This window comes from Dryobates pubescens, chromosome Z (genome assembly GCF_014839835.1).
Source record: "Dryobates pubescens isolate bDryPub1 chromosome Z, bDryPub1.pri, whole genome shotgun sequence".
NCBI lineage: Eukaryota > Metazoa > Chordata > Aves > Piciformes > Picidae > Dryobates > Dryobates pubescens.
In genome coordinates this window covers 12445020-12465733 of record NC_071657.1, presented here as the reverse complement: position 1 = coordinate 12465733, position 20714 = coordinate 12445020, and the positions used below count along the sequence as shown (strand labels likewise).

The following is a 20714-nucleotide window of genomic DNA, read 5'->3' as shown; positions in this document are numbered from 1 at the left end:
AGGTAGTTTTAGAAAGTCTCCAGAGAAGGAAGCCTGTTCCAGTGCTCTGTCATGCTCACAGTAGAGAAGTTTCTCCTCATATTGAGGTGGAACTTCCTTTGTCCTTGTTTACACCCATTGTTCCTCGAAGACAGATAACTCATCCAAATCCTCCTTTTCTCAACACCAGGCCACTCAAAATAGTTGTTTGAAATTTTTCATCCCAAACAACTCAAACACATAAATACCCACTGTATTAGGACTCTGCCCAGACAAAACATCCAGTAGTAGTTGCTGGTTTTCCTTATTGCACATTTGAAATCTATAATCAAGCCACAAGTATCTGGTTTAGTGTGTTGTAACTCAGAAAACTTGATGCATTTTCCTTCTTGACAAGGTGACCTTATTAGCAGTTTAAAGAGAATTTAATGCTGCTATTTCATTCTCACAGATAAGCTACCTGCTTTTTTATTTTTATTATGAATCTATGAGAATTCTAATGAACAAATACTAAACCAAAACAAATATTTTGATCCTATGTTAAAGAATAAAGTAAGTCTTACAAACCAATAACATTGGAGAAAAAAAACATGAAAGAAAAACAATAGAGATGACATTAGTCAAAACTGCACTCCTACTGCCACTCTACTGGTAGTAGCCTTGCATTACTGCAGAAGTTGAGCTTTCTGTGTTGTATTCTTTAGCTGGTTTATGCTTAAGTTAAAATGACTGCACTGTGTAATGTCATGTTAAAAAATATTTTAACTCAAGATTTCACTCATCTTTCATTCTGGAAATTTGTTACTTTCACTAAAGTTTCTAGTGAGTATTTAGGGTTCACACTTTGCTCAGAGTCTAAAAATTCTAGCCTAAGCATTTAATGTCATTCTCATGCATTTTTTTTTCCAGTAAATCAAATTAAACACTTAAAACTTTAGCTTCCCTTTGACAAAATAAATTTCAAGAAGAAAATATCATTTCATATCCAGTAAAAAGAAAATTATTCTTCAAGAAATTTAATATTTCAAAGCACATGAGAAAGATATTTCTCCTATAAAGTGTGAAAGACTACTTAGATAAATGCATGCTACTGAATGAAACAGGCTACAGACAACTTGGTCCACACAGCACTCAAAGTATTCTGCAACTAAAGGTAAAAGATTAAATTTCTTGCAACAAAGTGTTTGCATCATTTGGATTCTTTAAGCTTAGAAACCAATATATAAAATACTCAAATTCTTTTGTACTGAAATCCAGCATTTTGAAAACACCTAACATGGTCCAGCCAGGCTTGAAATCCTAATGACTTGTCATGAGCATGGTTTCAGCTCAAACACCTACTCAGCATCATTTACTGACTCAAATGTGACACTGTCTGTTCAAAGTACCAGTGCTTCTTCCAAAAGAGCTTCCTGATTTTGAAACAAGCTGAGTCAATTCCACATGGTGACTTCAGATACTTACTACTATTTCTAGTTCGCTTTCAGGGATTTTTGTCCTAGATTTATAGAATGGCTTGGGTTGGAAGGGACCTTAAAGATCATCTAGTTCCAATCCCACCCCGCCATGAACAGGGACGCCTTCCACTAGACCAGGCTGCCTGATGTTGATGAAAAAAGATGACTGCATAGAAAACATAAGTGGGCATAAAATGCAACTGAAGGGATAAATTATATATATTTTGTTGTTACCATTCTAAGTATTAGACCAAAAGGTGCCAATACCTTTTAAAATAAAATATTACTACAGTGATAGCATTTCTAAAAACTCGTTTAATAACTATTCTTGCTCCTGATAGCTTGGAATATTCAAACAAGATTGTCTGTAAATGTTTGGAGAAAGACATAATGTCTGTCTGAGATTTAGAACAGAAAGGATTCATGTGGTATCCACAGGATCACAGGAAGGACCCTCTGGAGATCATCTAGTCCAACCCCCCCGGCCAGCACAGGACCATATAATCTAGCACAGGTCACACAGGAGTGCATCCAGACTGGTCTTGAAAGTCTCCCGAGAAGACTCCACAACCTCTCTGTGGAGCCTGTTCCAGGGCTCTGTGACAGTAAAGAAGTTTTTCCTCATGCTGAGGTCAAACTTCCTGTGCTGTAGTTTACATCCATTGGCCTGTGTCCTATCACAGGGCTCAAGTGAGAAGAGGCTGTCCTTCCTTCATGACACCCAGCCCTCAGGTATTTCTATACATTTATTAAATCCCCTCTCAATCTTCTCCTCTCCAGACTAAAAAGTCACAGGTCTCTCAGCCTTTCCTCATAAGGCACATGCTCCAGTCCCTCAATCATCCTTGCAGCCCTCTGCTGGACTCTCTCAAATAGATCCCTGTCCCTTCTGAACTGGGGCAGAATAGAGGGGAAGAAGAACCTTCCTCGATCTCCTGGACACACTCTTCTTAATGCACCCCAGAATACCATTTGCCATCTTGGCCACAAGGGTGCACTGCTGTCCACCAGGACTCCCAGGTCCTTCTCCACGGGGCAGCTTTCTAGCACATCACCTCCTAACCTGCACTGGTGCAGTTTATTATTCCTTCTCAGGTGCAGGATTCTGCACTTATCCTTGCTGAACCTCATTAGGTTCCTCTCTGCTCAGCTCTCCAGTCTGTCCAAGTCTCAAACTGCACAGTCATAGCACTTGAAAGGCAAATGCCAGTTTTAACTGGAAAACCAGGTAACAATTTCAGTTCTGAGTAATGTAACACCTAATCATTAACAAAGCAGAACACAGTATTTCTTGAAACTAAGTCCTACTCTGAGAATATTCAGACCTCCAATTTGACAGTTATATATGTAGTAACTGTATGAAAATCTCTCACATTCTCTTTTCTCAGAAAGATATTACACCACGGCTTTCAGCTCTGAAAAGTAACACATTGATAGAAACTCTACATTTCACTGACAATAACAGCAGAATCACTGCAGAGTTTAGCACCAATTACTAGCTAAACCAAACATTTTACTTGACAGGAAATATAATAGGAGCTCTTCACAGTACCTTATCTACATGGAAAATTAAGTCCAGTTCACAGACATTTTCAAAACATTTGTCTAGTGTTTCCACAAATACCTGCAAAAGAGGGAAAAAAATAAAGCCAGCGGTCAAGCTTTAACAGAAACTCAGTAATTCCATTAGACACAAGGCTTAACAAAAGCAAACAGAGAAAATAAACACAAGCAGATTTTAAGGCATTAAAAGCATCTAGAGAAATTGTGGTTAACATTATTATGCCAACAGCATGTTATCTATGGAGGGCAAACCTGTATGCATAAGTCAGTCTATGTTATAAACTCTGGTAAAAGTCACACAGTTTTAAGCATGAGTTGCATCTTGAAGAAAACAATAACACCATCTATATTGCAATTTTCTCAGCTGCAGTTCAAAGTGTTCCTTCCTATTTTGTTAGAATCCAATTGCTAAGCAAAAATAAGCTAGTTTTTTTTCCACCACCTTCCAGGCTTCTCCCAGTTGACCAGACCACTGTTAACTTTGTCATATGTGCTATGTAATCTGTCAGCACCATGCAAGTTTGTCAGTGTCACAGCTTCAAGCAACAGTTCTTCAGCACCTTTCACTGGTTTAACTTGCTGAATTCAGGATGAACCAAGGGAAAAGGTAGCTGTCTTAATATCACATCTGCTAATCCTGTCAGGCATACCTCCACAAAAATTTAGAAAAGTACAGCAACTTGTATCTAGGCAAATAACCCCTAGAATGTAAGTGCACAAGGCAGAAAATACAAGCAGCTGCTGAAGTCTAGCCCCTGATGACCTCCGCAGATGTGGACTCTATGTTAGCATGCTCTGGGTACTTCGGTAACAGATTCCTTGGTATTCACATCAGCCAGTTTTGGTGCACTAGGAGCATCCTAGCACCCCCTTAAGCCAGATAAAGAAAAGATGACTGTACTTGCACTCCTGAAAGCAAATCACCATGTACTTGGGGTGAGAACAAATAAATACTCTAGCCTTAACAGAGGTGTTATGCAAGGGATAACTCTTTCTGATGTAGACAAGACCTGTCAAGACCTCCAAGTTAAGCACATGTTTGGGTTTGAGAGCTTAGTATCTTTAAAAATTAAGAATAATTTCTCTAAGAATTTACAGGTAATTTATTCATGACTAGTAAATTAGCTGCAGCATGTGGGAGACTGTAATCTCAGTTTTAATGTTTCAGTGCCATTTTGTCACAGCATGGGTTTCATATGAAGTTGTCACTGTACGAAATATTTTTTGCAGGTCTAAACTCAAATCCAAAAGCAGTAATATGGAAGAAGTTAAACACCTGGTTTTGATTCTCTCCCTTCTATGTGGTTTACTAACCCCATCTTCAGACTTTGAGAGGAATCAGGTTTCAAACTGTCTAGGCCCAGAGAAACAGGAATGAGGAGCCATGCTCTACTGACAGAAACAGTCATAGATAGAAGGGCTGCTTCTATAGATATGTCATTATGTCTGCAGACACAGCGAAACAGGTCTGCATGACACCAGTCATTTCTGGTTGTCTGCCTTTCATATTAAGAAAGATTGCTTTAATATATGAATCCTTGATCTCAGATTCTCTTTATGCTACAAGAGAAGAGGACCACACTCTGCTGCTGCTATTACTACAATCATCAATCTCCATTTTGAAGTCAAACTACATCTAACTGATGTCCCATGCACTTAGAACAAGGATTAATCTTTACTACCAAAGTACCAGTTCATAACTTATACTAGGAACACAGGCAGACTCAAGAACGTAGAGTTCACTGATGACAGTTAACAAAGTAAATGAGTATGTTTCTGTTAAATTTTACTGAAGTTAAGCAAAGCAGAACTATCTTTTTCTTTGAGTAATTGTTAATTTGTTGTGATAGTTAACAGTCCTCTATAAAGAAAGGATGCAAGCAAACAAAAAAACCCTTGTATGTTAACAAATTACACAGCTCACAACTATGTGCAGCAAGACAAATTACCAGAAATTTTCTCTTACTTTCCTTGTACCTTAGGTGAATGTGGTTACAAGGACAATGCTGTTTGATATTAGCTGCAGGAAGAAGATTGGAAATAAGAGTGTAAACATAACTCTTGTAACTAAAACCTTTGAATAAAGGTTAACAGTTTGACACTATTTTTGAAAGAAAATACTCCTCATATATATCACATTTGAACACGAATTTACATTTCTGACCCTCACATCCACCTAGTTCCTTGGAAAACAAATGAGCCAGTTAAAAACAAAACCAATTCAAAAATCCTCAAAATGCTGCCACAGATCTGTGCATTTAGTAGCATACGTTCACCCACACATTCATACAATCATGGAATAGTAGGGGTTGGAAGGGACCTCTGAAAATCATCTAGTCCGACTCCCTGCTACAGTAGGTTCCACTTGAGCAAGTGGCACAGGACAGCATCCAGGAAGGTTTTCTAAGTCTCCAGAAAAGGAGGCTCCACAACCTCTCTGGGCAGCCTGCCCCAGTGCTCTGTCATCCTCAAATAACAGAAGTTTATTCTTAAGTTGAAGTGAAACCTCCTGTGTTGTTTGTACTATTGTTCCTTTTCATATCACTCGCCAACACTGAAAAGAACCCTAGGCTGACTGGCCTGTAGTTTCCTGGATCCTCCTTCTTGCCCTTTTTGAAGATTGGGATGACACTGGCTTTCCTTCAGTCCTCATGTACCTTCCCTGTTCTCCATGACCTTTCAAAAAGGATGGAGACTGGCTTAAGAAATAACTCTAGCCAGATCCTGCAGCACTAGTGGGTACATCCCATCTGGCCCATGGATTTGTGAGTATCCAGCTTGTCTAGGCTATTTCTAACCCAGTCCTCCTTGACTAAGGGAGAGTCAGCCTTCCTCCAAACTTTCACTCTTACCTCCAGGGACTAAGGGACAGCCTTAGCAATAAAGACGGAAGCACAGAAGGCTTTCAGTAACTCTTGCCTTCTATTCTCCTGATAATGTACTTGAAGAAGCCTTTCCCACCTTCTCACAGTCACTGCAGCCAAGTCTGCCCCCCATCTTCACATCCCTAGCCAGGTATCTTTGTTCATTATCACAAAGCCCAAGAACACATCTCTCCTCACAGGGACCTCCACCAAACTGACTACACAGATGTTTTATTTTTGTGACTCTCTTCCAGTGACTCGTGTTTCTCCTATAACAACATGGGATTCACATTCACAATTAAACTTTTACCTATTACACAGTGATACCACCACACACTGAATGAACTCACAGATTCGATGCGAGTTGAATCCAAATAGGTTTTAACCCAAGGGAAATCAGCTGGTACTAAGCATTATTTAGAGGGATTTTTCATCAGCTAAGGACTTCTCATGGAAACTTTAAAAACTTCCTCAATCTTCCACTGGTGGAGTTCACTCTGAGTTAACACCAGCATGAACAAGGTATACAGCCATCACATATCTACTGACCACAGAATGGGTCTGGGTTGGAAGGAACCTCCAATAGTCATCCAGCCCAATCCCCTCTGCAGTAAGCAGGGACATCCTCAACTCTGGTTGAGGATCAGGTTGCCCAGAGCCCTGTCCAGCCATGGTCTAGTCATGAGGTCTGTGGTGACAGGCTGGACTCGATCTTTGAGGTCTCTTCCAACCTTAGTGATACTGTGATACCTTGAACATTTTGAGGGATGGGGCCTCAACTACCACCCTGGGCAACCTGTTCCAGTGTTCCACTACCCTCACAGTAAAGAACTTGTTCCTAACATCCAATCTAAACCTACTCTTCTCTATTTTGAAGGCATTGCCCCTTGTCCTATCACTACAGGCCTTTGTAAACAGTGTCTCTCCATCCTTCCTGTAAGCCCCCTTCAGGTACTGATAGGTCATTATTAGGTCTCCCCAGAGCCTTCTCTTCTCCAGACTGAACAGCTCTCATTAGCATACAAGCCAGGCTGTATTTTTCACACTACCATTCCTTGACGTATTTTAAGATTCCTTCAAATAATCAATATGGTAAATAAAATTAGAGTCACTTTCATCACAGTTGTAATTGAGAGTCAAATGAACTGCACACTGTGGAGAGATGTGTTAGAATTTAAGTGCTCCAGTAATCACTTCGTATGGTATGGAGTTTTAAATCAAAATAACCAGAAAACACACCAATTTTTTTCAGGACACAAACACACACCCCACACACCCCAAAAGCACCTTGTGATGTTATTGGAAAAGAAACATAAATAGATGAGCCAAATAGCATTAAATAAGGATGCATGAACAATGCATTACTAGCTCCCCCTTGTGCTTCATTTTTGGAGCTGACACAGACTGCTAGGTGCAGATGGGTGTTACTGTAAATACAACTCCATTTTTCCTTATTGCAGTCTATAGATACTATTTTCTCCACTACTTTTATTTCCATGCACTATAACCTTGTACTTCACAGGATCACAAGAGTCTGAAATAGCTATTACATATGTATAACACAATGTAATTAACAATGAGTCCAGAAGACTGCAAAAACCTACCAAGCATAATACAGATGTTGTCCTATGTCTCATCCAATTAATCAGAAACAATAAAGAGAATCTTGTGTTTGTATTTAAAAAGAGCAAAAAATTGCATTATAAATTTGGATGAGGTATTCAAACACATGTAGTCTGTACACAGCATAAACTCTGAGAGTCTAATCAGTAACACAGTGCATTTATATCTGAACCAAGAGAACTCACCTGTGAAACAGATCTGACCTTATGGTGCTGTAAGTGGACCTCACAAAAGTGTCTTAGCTATTACAATGTAAACTTTAAGCTGAAAACTGCAGACTGCCATATGTAATCTAATCTATTACATTCAGTTTGCAAGTGAGAAAACTCCTAAGCACTAGACTTGAGTTCTAGGTTCATTTCACCGGTTTATTTTCATGAGATCATTAACCAGTCCTCTATATTACTCTTTACAAACTCCAGATGTCTTAGTCTTACCTGTGCTGCCTGCAGTAAAGTGCTGTGTCTAAGCTATATAGTAAACACTTCTCAACCAAAACCAGACAAAGTGTATTTACTGCAGCAGATGTGTACTGGTATGAATTGCCAGTCTGTTACATATGCGGCCGGGATGTACTAGCCAAATTTATGAGGGTGCTTTTCCAGTGTAAGAGGAATTTAATTCCAATTGTTACTGCTAAGAGGATTAAACAGATCCTTCTTGAGAGCCAGACTGGAAATTTAAAACATTTAACAGTTTAGAGAAAAGTTTGTAAGATCTCCCTAATTCAGAGGGTTTGAGAGCTATACAAATGTAGGTGGCAGTGAGTTCAAGCAATTGGCTTCATCACTTTACTAAAGTGAAGTTTAGGTTACACTGTGTAACCACAAATAAGTGGAAGCTACTGATATGACATTTTAAATATACCATAATGAATAATGTCCTAGCTGAACTTGCATAGTGTTCCTGCAAAATATAACAGGTCAGCCTGATTGACCTGGACAGTCAATTAAACATAAGGGACTTATAATACCCCTCTACCTGAAAAAGCATCTGTAAATCACATGAAATATTAACATGCTTTTCTTCTCACTTCATAAATATTTTAGCATTGCAAATAAGAAGAAACACTATGCAAGAGGCAGCTGAGCAACTCTGTAAAACAAACTGCTAAGTACAAGTAGGGCATTGCATCCCTCACTCAGTAACTTGCACTCTTCTGCTATTGTAGAATGTTTCTATAGCCAAACATGACAGAAGTCTAAAAAAACCTTTCTTTTCCTGCTACCCACAGCTACTCAAAAAGGCAATTTGGATCTCTTGTCCAGAACACTAGAGAGCTGTTATGAATGCTAAGAGACGACTGTGAGGTCTGCAGGGAACTGTGAGACTTTTAAGGGCTCACAGTGCTGTCTGTAGTGAATAACAGATACTGGCCCATGTCTTAGGGCACCAAAAATTTCTGTTATGCAATAAATCAGTTTTCTTCCTGTGCAAGTTTTGGAAAGGTTTAAAGAGTAAAGGGATTTTTTTATATATATGTATACACACAGATACATATATAAATAAAATACCCATTTTATTTAATGACATACATCACTTCATGATGTGAAATTTTTTGCCACATCTGACTACACCAACAACCACCAGTGAAATCACATGAAAATTTCGAGTTGAAAAAAAATCACTGATGTAGTCACAGCTCTCTTGACATAGGAGTGTTCATACAACCAGATACGATTTTTGCTGCTGAGCTGACACAGACCTATTGAACAGTTTCAATCAGACACTGTATTTGGAGCCTGGAAAAAGACAATTTGAGGACTTCAAGCAATCTTCAACAGAAGATTCAGAAGCCTTTATCTTTATTAATGTAAGCTATAACTTGTAATACCTTTGGGAAAGGTAAGCTATAGGGGGACCAAAGAGTAGAATGTACTGATCCTGACCAAGAGACCACTGCATGTTTGGGAGTTCAGTGGTCCACAAAACGCTTCAACTGGCACAGGCCTGTGCCATGCTGCACAAATTCTTTGGCTGCAAGATAAAAATCAGCTAGCTCACACAGGCACAGGAGCCTGCACGCAGCTCCCAGTTGGTACCAGTGATTAAATGACAGAATGGCTGGTCCTTGCATGCATACAAGAACCCCTCATGAGAGTATCCTTCAGGAAGAGAGTTGTATTCTTGTGAGGAAATTTCATAGCTCAAAGGTCCAAAAAAAAAAAAAAAAAAGGGAGACCTTCTTTCCATGGACTGGATCTGCTGTGCACAGCACACCATGGGGAAATCCACCTGCACTCTATCAGATGCTGCATGAAACATGATGTCCAGGATCTTAAAGGAGTCTAAGATTTACTATTTACATGCCTCTTCTTATACTGTTTTATTAAAGGGTTATCTTATGAAGTCATTTTGTTGTCGAGCCTTTCTTACTGAGGCCCAGAATGAATGCGCACCAAGCTCTCTTTCTCTTCACCCCTCCCACCCACACCAGAGCACAACACATGTATAAGGCAGCAGTTTCTCTAATTTGCCAAACAATATCTGACCAAAAACTCACAAGCCACAAAGAAAGTTTAATCCAAAGAGGTTTAGGATGCAATACTCTATTATATATTTGGTGTGTATAGAAATACATATATATGCACACACGCACCGCTTCGTGTATCAAAGTTCTCATTATTTGTGTGGGTCTTGTGAATGTTTCAACTGCACCACTTTTACCTGCAATCAAAGTAAGCCCTTTAAAAAGCTGCAACAAAAAATAAGCTGCTGAGTGTTCAGTAGGTTCCAAACAAATTGTTTTCTTACTTGCTCATCAACTTGAGAAACAAAGACACAAAGCTGCAAACAATCAAAAGCATGTTAGGTGTGTTCACAGTATGGAAGCCACCTTCATTGCCAGCTAAATATTCACATTCTAAGGTACTTAGAAGTAGAATTCCATTTCTTAAAAGAAAAAAAAGTTTAAACAAACAAACAAAAAACTTACTTGTATGAGGTCTAAAATGCCGAGCTCACTTTCTGAAGAATCCACACAGAAGACAAAATACAAGGTGGCATAGTGTCGGTAAATCAGTTTATTATCAGATCCACCTATTAATCTAATTAGGAAAGAAAACAGGAAAGCTTAGTTAGCACCTTGGGATAAGCTCAGCAAAATATCACAGTTATTTGAGTTAACAGAAAGCCTATTGTTAGTGGTTGGCTGGAGTTTTCCTAAATCCAGCTATACTGCAGCTTTTATTTTGTGATCTAATTACAATGGAAGAATACCAAGTACCAGCTCAAGTTGCATTTAACACAGTCACTGTTATCCATATTGATAATGACATGAACATATGCACCTGTTTGTTAAAATCAACTCAAGTGGATCATGCAGTTTCAGTGAAATACGGTTATTAAATGTACTTCCATTAGACACTCATGGGGACTAATCATGGGGATTAATCTACTTTACAGATTAACAGAGTGTAGGCTTATGAATCCTTCCCTGCCCTTCTCAGAGGAGCAAAAAAAGAAAACCATAATACAGATTGGCATTTGGATTACCAAAAGATCAACCAACCAAAAAAGAAAAATAGCCCCCACACTTAAATTGGGTTAATTTCTACTTAATAAGCACAAGCACCTAACACTCACACTACAAAGTGTTAGATATCTTGAGAAATAAAACTGTACTACAATCAGTAGTTTGTGATGAAATGTTAAGGTCACAGAAACAATTACTGTTGTTTGGGTTTTTAAAAAAAAACTTCACTAATTAAGATACTAGCCAAGAAGACAAAGGTCTAAAAAAGCATTTCCTTTCAAACTTCTGCTACAGCCTTCAGAAAGGGACGATATTCCTGAGGTCACTAATACTCACTTTGAGCAGCAAAAGGTACACTCAAACAAACAAAAATATTTTGTAGCCCAAACCTACGTGGCCATGAACATCACAATTCTCCCTTATTTCCATCCCCAGAACTCAAATCACTTGTTTGGTGCATTGTACCTGATCCCTTTATTTTCTGCCTTCACCATAGGGAGAGAAGACATAAACAAAGTATAAGAAATCTTTCAGGTCCCTTTTGCTTAAGCATCTTGCTTTGTACTAATGCATGGAGTGGGGTGGGCAGAAGGAGGAACCCTGTTCCTGAAGAGCAGGAACTATGTTTATGAGAATATTACAAACACATGTGAAAGTAAAAGAAATGCAAATTGAAGTTTCCTCTTTCATGAGTTTTTTTTTCTTTTTTTACACCATTCTATTAAATCCTTCAAGACACAGTCTAAATAACACGCTGAGCCCTTTGCTTATATTGCAAACTATAAAGTAGTGTCTATCCTGAGTTAAAAAAAAACCACACCACAAAAAAAATTGAACATATTGAAATGTAATTCTGGAACTGAGCAGAACTGTGCCATGTGTCTTAAGTTTCTTTTTGCTACACAGCTGTGACATTTTAAAAAGGCTCCAAATGGCTTCTGTCTTTCACTTCCAGAATTCAAGCCAGACCTGTTTCTGTCTTGAAATTATCTAAGAACCTAATAACAGAATCACCAGTTGAGTAGCCAGAAGAGAACAATTTAGTTTTAAAAAATAGAAGTCAATATACTAGGAATCACCTTATCATTAAAAAGACATCATTCCTTAACTGTAACATGTCAGCTTTTAAGACTCTGCACACAGAAAATTTAGGTATTAGCAGAGTAATTTTAAGCAAGCAGAATTTTATATAACTAAAATATTTAACAGGTTATGATAATCTCTGTGTTTAAAGTGGAGATCATGAGCTTACCCCATCAGTTATGACTGCTTTTTCTAGAAGGTAGCTTTGTTACTATTTACTCCTGGTGACTAATATCTCAAAATAAAACACTTTCCCATTTCATAATTTCTGCTCTTCAGCTAAAGCGAGATCACACGAAAAAAAACAGTTGAGATGATTAAAGATAAAATATTTTGTGTGTCCTCTAGAAACAGGAGACATAAGCTTGGTTTTCCTCCTACCTTGCTCTAGCCACACTAAAAAAAAACCCCATGTGTTAGTTAGCACATTTAAAACCTTTATTTCTCTTCCTAGTCTATATAGCAAGTCTAAGTTCTGATAAAAAGAAATATTATTATCACAGGCTGTCCACTCAAAGTTTAGAAACTCAAACCAAAGCACTGCCTACACAATATTTTCAGTTTCTCTATGGGTATGGCAGATGCCTATGCTTCATCAAGTGAGACCAGAAATCTTTGGGTATTGTGTGTTTTTTCCTTCCCAGTCTTGTCTCTGAAACAATTACAGCACTAGGTATGGTACTGTGTCAGTTACAGCACTAGAAAAAAAAAAAAAAAGAGGTTTATTGCCTAACTCATTTTGATACCTACATATATATAAATGCATGCTTTAGTCAGAAAAGAGTATGTATTCTTAGTGCAAAATGGCTTTATTCCTTGTGTATTGTTCTTTGTGTATTGAAAGTTCTCAAATGACATTGATTTTACACTACAGCTGTAAAAACAGTTACATTGCTATCATCAGTAATAATATTTGCTAACCATTAAGTATTGGGTGTGTATTTCAAACTTGATACTTACAGTCCTCCTTCTAGGAAATTACAGACATTTTCATCACGTTTTGATACCAGATGGAAAGTTTCTCTGATAATTTGTTGCTGTGTATCTTCACTCTATGAAAGAAAATGTATTTTGCTATCGAGTGTAAATGGATTAATTAACAAAACACAGCAGAGAGCTAATAAATAGAACACAAAGCAACCTCAAACTATTTCTGAAGCCTTCAATCTGCCAATTAACAAGCTGCATATTTTGTGGTTTTAACACCAAAAGATACTTTTTTTTTCCAGTTGCAGAAGACCACATTATTGAGAAACAACTGTGAAACAAGTTTCTTTCTGTGAAAGAAACTTTGAAAATAAACTCATCTAAAAATAGTTGTAAGCAACCAGGAAATTTTGTCATGTATTATTTGTATCACCACTGCAGCCTCACCTGCTACAGAGATGCTTTGAAGCTACTTTCACCCACTAACAGGAAGGACACTTTTTCAGAGGCTTGAAGTGGGTGGGGAAGCTAAAAATCCCACTAGACAGATCTTTCAGAAATAGCCTAGCATACAAAGGAATAATAAGCAACAGGTTCTCCTAAGCTCTCTAGCAGACCAGATACATCTCTTCTGAGTCTGAATTCAGTTGATTCCATTCATCACTCTAAATTCTTGTTTTATAAACACCTTCTAAAATTCAAAAAGCAACAGCAAAATGCTGCAGCTGAAGTCAATTGCTCCATAAAACACAAAACAAGAAAGTGCAGGTTCCTCTGCTTTTGTATTTTGTGTTCCTTAAATCATGCCTGCCTTACTGCACTGGGGTTATTTCAGTTAATTCCTCTGTATTTTCTTCAGTAGCAAGAACAACTTTCCTTAAGAAACAGAGATCCTCAGTATTTAAAGTAACTTTTTGTTTCCAGAACCTGGACTTATTCACAAAGTCTTTTAGAAACTTATTCTTAATCATGGCCATAGGTCCATATTCTGAAACATAAAACCACAGCACAGGTGTTTTCCTATTTATCATGAATTTTGCTACCCAATTGCAAAATATTAACTTCATTGTATGCAGAGGAAGCTCTTTCCATTCTCATATATATCAGAGGAAAAGGTTGCATTTTGTGTAAGTTTTAGTATAATGAAGCAAATACCTCTTTCACAGATCTGATCAAATTAATCTCTCTAGAAAGCAGGAGGTGCCCACATTTGCAGGGAGGGGGAAAGAAAAAAAAACAAGGAGATTCCCCTCCAGTATGGTTCAATCAATACTGCAGTGTGCCCAATTTTCAGAAAGTCCATAAATAAGTCTGGCTTATTTAAGTTACACACAAAAAGATTAATTTTTCTGTGCACCACAAATATTAAGAGAAATCACCTAATCACATTAATTTCTTAGCTTCATCATTACTAACATTTTAAAAAATTTCAAGGTGTTTATGCAGACATACTACCCTACTTTAAACACTGAGGATTTTTAATTCCAGTTATGACAGCAGTAAACCAGAATGGAGTAGACATGAAAAATCTGGTATCCTCCCACCATTCCTTGCTCTCCTTCTTGCTCCCAGGGCTTGGATTACACAACAGTGTCAGAAGAAACAAAACAATTATATTTGAATGGAATATGAGAATAGCAAGTAACTGTTTCACATTAATGTAAGCTTTGTATCTTTTTGAGGCCTTTCATCTACCTATGTGCTACCTCCACAAACAAGATAAACTTCTTTAGCAAGATACTGTAATAGAGGTTACCAAGAGCAGGGTGAGAATGCACACAAGGGCAATGCTAATCACTGTGTAGACGAGAACATTCCACCTTAATTTTAATTAGAAATGGTAACCTCAAAATGATGAGAAATAAGAAAATAGGTTCACAAATATCTATAAGACTTTGCCAATACTGACTTAGGAGAAGGGCTCAAATTCAGCCATCCACAGCAATGACCTGTATCAGTTACAGTCCCTGCTGAAGTGTCACAGTCATTGTTCCCATGCAGAGATGTAAAAGAAAGAAATGTCCCTTATAATAAAGTTAAATATGACTTGTGTAATAGCCAGAAGTGCAAGTAAGTGGCCACAAATGCAAACACGTAATAACACTACTGAAATAGCATATTTAGTTTCCACAATTCTGGGAAGCATCAGGTTTTTTTTCTTGTGTTTTATGGCCCAAGGTCTGCACAGAGCTTAGACTATTTGCCAGGAAATACAGAAACTTATCAAAACATAACCTCTTCTGCTTCAATTAAATCACCTGTTTCTACATTTTCTTAATTTTCTGTCACTGCACTTTCTCTTCATTCAGATCAAGTGCTTGTGCAGGATTTTCAGAGCTGCTCTGATACTTGCCTTCTCCCATGTAAACAAATATACTCTTCTATTTAATTTCTCTTTCATGTCACTTGCATTTTTACGGTACTCTGAAAGTTTCCAAAGGAAAGGCACTGCTTTTTCAGTCCACAAAACTTCTTCGCAATGCTAACGCCTCTGCCATACCATGAAGACACGGGACACTACATCAAAGACGCCTGCAGTCAGGCTAAAAAGCATGGCAGAGTTGAGCTGCGCTTCCACAAAGGAGCTCAGAGAAGTCCTGTCGTCGAACAGGACTCTCTTTCTTCACCTTCAGTATTAAAGGTCAATTTCCCATGAAAATAACACTGGCTAGGAAAACAGCTTTTTCCGGAATCTCATCCCTCTTACTGACTCCTTTTTAACGAGGTCTCAGCACCCTCCCTTTCCCCTCGCACTCGGCCCACGCTGCCGCCTTTAGCAGAGCGAAAGCAGCAACACCGAGCCAGGACCACTTGCGTGCAAACCACCCCACCCCGACCCGGCCGCACGCCGGAACCGCCGGTCCTGAGGGAACTGAGTGGCTGTACGGCAGAAAAAAAAAAACCGCCTCAGGAGGACGAACGCCCTTCCCTCCCCACGCCCCTGCTTCAGCAACCAGGCCCCAGCCCGCCCGTACATAGCGCTGGTAGAACTTGGAGAGCCGTGGCTTGCCGTGGTTGTTGAAGATGAGGATGGCTTTGATCATGGTGGGACTGAGGCGGCGGGAGCCGCCGGGCTCGCTGCTCTGTGCCCCTCCTCCTTCTTCTCCTTCTCCTCCTCCCCACCCTTGCCCCCTCCCCCCACCCCGTGCTCTCGGGGTGGCGGCAGCAGCGGGGCGCGCGCACCACGTCGCCGGCGACCCGCGGCCCTCAGTAGGAGAGCAGATCCTGCCACGCGCGACAATCCCCCCCACCCCACCCCATCAGCTGACGGGAGGCGGTGTCCCGCAAGGGACAAAACGCCTTGCGGAGCGGCTGCGCATAAGGCAACTTCCGGGATCAGCATGGCGGAAGCGGAGCAGCAGCAGCAGCCCCTCGTCTCTCCTCAGAGCGAGGGCCGAACCGAGGGCGGGGAGGAAGCCCCGGAAGGAGGCGCTGCAGCTGGGGCTGCCGAGCCGGCTCCCCCTCCGGCCGGATCACCGGGCACCGAGGAGCCAGCCGGCGACACAAAAAAGAAAAGTAATAGAGCGAGAAGTCACTGTCTGGGTTGCCGGGCGGGCGGGTTTGTGCGGTGAAGAGCAGGTACACTATCCAATCGTCAGTGGGAGCGGGTGGTTCTGGCCAATGAGGGCATAGAGGGCGGGGCCGCGGCCCGCGGCGTTAATTTGCTCCCTTTCCCTTGCAGTTGATATCTTGTTGAAGGCCGTGGGCGATACCCCGATTATGAAGACCAAGAAGTGGGCTGTGGAGCGTACCCGGACAATCCAGGGTCTCGTTGACTTCATCAAGAAGTTCCTCAAGCTGATGGCCTCCGAACAGCTGGTAGGAGCAGGCATCTGGCAGCCAGGCCCGTCGTTCTCTGCAAGCCACGGGAGAGGCTGAGCGCCAGCTGTGGCTGGCACCTCCGCTTACCCAAGGCCCAAGCCGTCACACCTAGCAGCAGATTGTTTTAATCTGGAGCACCTAGGCTGGAACACCTCTCTCATGAAGAAAGGCTGAGAGAGTGGGCATAGTTCAACCATGGAGAAGGGAAAGCTCTAGGGAGACCTTATAGCAGCCTTTTCAGCAGGGCCTGTTATGACAGAAGGATTAGTGGGTTTAAGCTAAAAGAGGGTTTATTTAGACTATGTAAAGAAGTACATTACAATGAGGATAGCGAAACACTGGAACCATAGAACGGCTTAGGCTGTAAGAGACATTAAAGATTGTCTAATCCACCCCCCTGCCATGGGCAGGGATGTCTCTCAACTAGCCCAGGTTACTCAGAGTCCCATCCAACCTGGCTTTGAACATCTTCAGGGAGAGGGTATCCACAACCTCTGGAAAATCTATTCCAGGGTCTTGCCACCCTCGTAGTGAAGAATTTCTTCTTAAAATCTAATCTAAACCTATTCTCCTTCAATTTAAATCCATTTCCCCTTGTCCTGTGGGTGGACACTTGTAAAAAAAGTCCCTCTGTAGCCTTTCTGTAGGATCCCTGCAGGTATTGGAAGTCAGCTCTAAGGTTCCCCTGGAGTCTGATCCAGACTGAACAATCTCTGTTCCCTTGGACTATCATAGCAGAGGTGTTCCAGTCCCTGGATCATTTTTGTGGCCTACTCTGGATTTGTTCCAATAGATGTATATCCCTCTTACAGTGGGGACACCAGAACTAGATGCAGTATTTGAGGTGGGGTCTCACAAGAGCAGAGTAGAGGGGGAGAATCTCCTCTCTTGATTTGCCAGCCATGCGAAGTACTTCCATGAGATTGCCTTGTGCTCCATAATCTTGAATCATTTCAGGTCTGAACATGTTGCCCAGAAAGGTGGTAGGTACTCCATTCCTGGAAACATTCTAGGGCATCCTGAACAGGACTCGGAACAACCTGAGCTAGTTAAATATGTCCCTACTTACTGCAGGGGGATTAGACTAGAAGACCTTTAAAGTTCCTTTCCAAACCAAACCATTCTATGATACTTATCTAAATTGTGGTGTTTAGCAGAAAATTTGGCAAAACCGAAGTAAGTGTTTAACACCAGTAAAACTGACTCAAAGTAGACATTACCACTTCTCTCTGGCACAGCTTGAGACCTTTTCCGCTAGTCCTGTCATTTGTTACCAGAGAAAAAAGGCTGGCTCTGTCCTCTTTCCAACCTCCCTTGAGATGGTTGTAGAGAGCAATGAGGTCTCCCCTCAGCCTTCTCTTCTCTAGACTGAATAACCCCAGCTCTCTCACAAGCTCTTCAGCGGTCATGTGCACCAGGCCCTTCACCAGCCTCGTTACCCTTCTCTGAACACACTCCAGAACCTCAGTCTGTTGTAGTGAAGGGCCCAGAACTGAACACAATACTCAGTGTGACCTCAGCAATGCTGAGTACAGGGGGATTGATCATCTCCATTTTCCTGCTGGCCACAGTGTTTCTAATACAAGCCAGGATGCTGTTGGTTTTCTTAGCCACCTGGGCAAATTGACTCATATTTAATTGACTTCAGAAATATGATTGTACTAATTTGTGATTAGAAGTAAGCTCTTAACATCCATACATTTTAAAGTTTTCATTTAAAGTTCAAAGTTAAAGCTAGACTCAGCAATACAATCAAATGTGTAGGTAAAGTGTAGATGAAATCACTTTGATTTTGGTCTGGAGGCTCTTGAGCATGTAGGCATAGCTTGACTAGCTCACTCTTTCACTTGGAAATCATGGAGTTTGTTTTTCCCAAGGCTACCCTACTACACATTGCTATCTCACACTGCAGATCCCAGGCCCTCATTGACATTATTTTTATATACATTTGCAGCAGGACATGAGAAGGATGCCTTCAAAGTAACTCTATTTTTTATGTCTCTTCTTTTGACCAAAGTAAGTTTGGAATAGCAAAATGGTTCGGGTACTTGAAATGAGAGGAAGAACTAAACCGGTTCACCTTACGCTGCTGTATGGGAGACTAATGGGTCAATTTGTAGGAGTCAACACATTGCTTTGGCTTGGTCTAGTTTGCCTGTCAGAGCTCACTTCTGGAAGTTGGGTCACTCCTCCACCCTGAAGTGAAAATAGTGATTTGTGGTATTTTGGTGTGGATTGTAAAGCCTACTAAGTAAATGGGGAGCGGAGCACAGATTTACTCGCCTGTCTGCAAAATGTTTCTTCTGTATGATCTATGAAATCTATAGATCTCCATCTTCTGTTTTCTTTTCTTACAGTTCATATATGTAAATCAGTCCTTTGCTCCATCTCCGGACCAAGAAGTTGGGACCCTCTATGAGGTGATTTTCATCTTAAATATCCTTTTGTAATGTCCTTAGGAGAATTGGTCAGTTCACTTCTGGTACTTGCCCCTAGCTATGCTGCTTATAGCTTGCTTTTAGTACAATGTAGTTGATAGTCACAAATCTGCAAGAATATGTTTTAAAGATATGTCTGGAAATGCATTCCTTCATGTGTACTGTGTTGTCATACCTGTCTTTATGAGGGAGAGCTTTGTTATTGATAACAGTACTCCATGACACAATTATCTGATGGGGGCTTTGTTTTGCTTCATGTGTATGCTAGCCCACAAATAATCTAACAGCTCTTGGTTGTGTTTGTTTTCTCCTTGCAGTGTTTTGGAAGTGATGGCAAACTTGTACTGCATTACTGCAAAACTCAGGCATGGGGATAAGTGACAAATAATACGGCTGTTTAGGTGGTGTCTTCATGAATGGAAAAGGGACTAACTTTGTTAAACTCACCTGTAAACACAGAAAGAAGGGTTTTTGCATTTCTGCTTGTGACTGCATTTATAACAGTGATGCAGACAAGGAGCACAAAAGAAGAGCTATTTAAGCTACCTGATCATCCAGCTTCTCTCTGAACATCTGAGGTACAGAAAAAAATATGCATCTGCCTTGTATAGAGCAGAGGCAGCTCTCTTGTTGCTGAGTTCTCTATTGCTGTATCTGAAGGGAAATTTCCATGATTGTGTGGAGGACTGGCTGGATAGCTCTGTCACTGTATGCTGTACTGAAGACAAAAGTTCCTATTTATTAAAAGAAATGTTTACTGTGTAACCTGGGATTCAGTTTCGTTTTGACATATCACAGTATCACCAAGGTTGGAAGAGACCTCAAAGATTGTCGAGTCCAACCTGTCTCCACAGACCTCATGACTAGACCATGGCACCAAGTCCAATCCCCTCTTGAACACCTCCAGGGATAGTGACTCCACCACCTCCCTGGGCAGCCCATTCCAATGACAAATTACTCTCTCCGTGAAGAACTTTCTCCTCACCTCAAGCCTAAACTTCCCATGGTGCAGCTTGAGACTGTGTCCTCTTGTTCTGGTGCTGGTTGCCAGAGAGAAGAGTCCAACCCCTTCCTGGCTACAACCACCTTTCAGGTAGTTGTAGAGAGCAAAGAGGTCACACTTGAGCCTCCTTTTCTCCAGGCTAAACAATCCCAGCTCCCTCAGCCTTTCCTCATAGGGCTTATGCTCAAGGCCTCTTCCCAGCCTTGTTGCCCTTCTCTGGACATGTTCAAGTGTCTCAATGTCCTTCCTAAACTGAGGGGCCCAGAACTGGACACAGTACTCAAGGTGTGGCCTAACCAGTGCTGAGTACAGGGGCGCAATGACTTCCCTGCTCCTGCTGGCCACACTATTCCTAATACAGGCCAGGATGCCATTGGCCTTGGCCACCCAGGCACACTGCTGGCTCATGTTTAGGCAGCTGTCAATCAGCACCCCGAGGTCCCTCTGTTTGGGAGCTCTCCAGCCACTCTGACCCCAGCC

At 40.8% G+C, this 20714-nt stretch overlaps 2 protein-coding genes across 3 annotated transcripts in view; one reads left to right on the top strand and one right to left on the bottom strand.

Annotated features, from left to right (window-relative positions):
- The window catches only part of AP3S1 (adaptor related protein complex 3 subunit sigma 1), a 28765-nt gene extending 12561 nt beyond the window's left edge, over nucleotides 1-16204 (bottom strand). For both annotated transcript variants that reach the window (XM_054178285.1, XM_054178286.1), the window contains exons 1-4: nucleotides 15947-16204; nucleotides 13005-13096; nucleotides 10422-10533; nucleotides 2989-3060 (exon numbers count right to left, since the gene is read on the bottom strand). In XM_054178285.1, the coding sequence (XP_054034260.1) occupies nucleotides 2989-3060; nucleotides 10422-10533; nucleotides 13005-13096; nucleotides 15947-16015 (345 nt within the window). In that variant the 5' untranslated portion in view covers nucleotides 16016-16204. The remainder of the gene's footprint in view (nucleotides 1-2988; nucleotides 3061-10421; nucleotides 10534-13004; nucleotides 13097-15946) is intronic.
- A 108-nt stretch (nucleotides 16205-16312) lies between these two features.
- Nucleotides 16313-19727, top strand: ATG12 (autophagy related 12). Its single transcript, XM_054178433.1, has 4 exons — nucleotides 16313-16487; nucleotides 16654-16790; nucleotides 19151-19213; nucleotides 19549-19727. Exons 1-4 carry the CDS (start codon nucleotides 16313-16315, stop codon nucleotides 19606-19608), a joined length of 435 nt encoding a protein of 144 aa, XP_054034408.1. The 3' UTR covers nucleotides 19609-19727.
- Nucleotides 19728-20714: the final 987 nt, after the last annotated feature.

Coding starts and splice junctions, on each gene's coding strand:
- ATG12 (XM_054178433.1), top strand. CDS start 16,313: ATGGCGGAAGCGGAGCAGCAGCAGCAGCCCCTCGTCTCTCCTCAGAGC. Junction 16,488..16,653: donor CGGCGACACAAAAAAGAAAA/GTAATAGAGCGA, acceptor TTTCCCTTGCAG/TTGATATCTTGTTGAAGGCC. Junction 16,791..19,150: donor TGATGGCCTCCGAACAGCTG/GTAGGAGCAGGC, acceptor CTTTTCTTACAG/TTCATATATGTAAATCAGTC.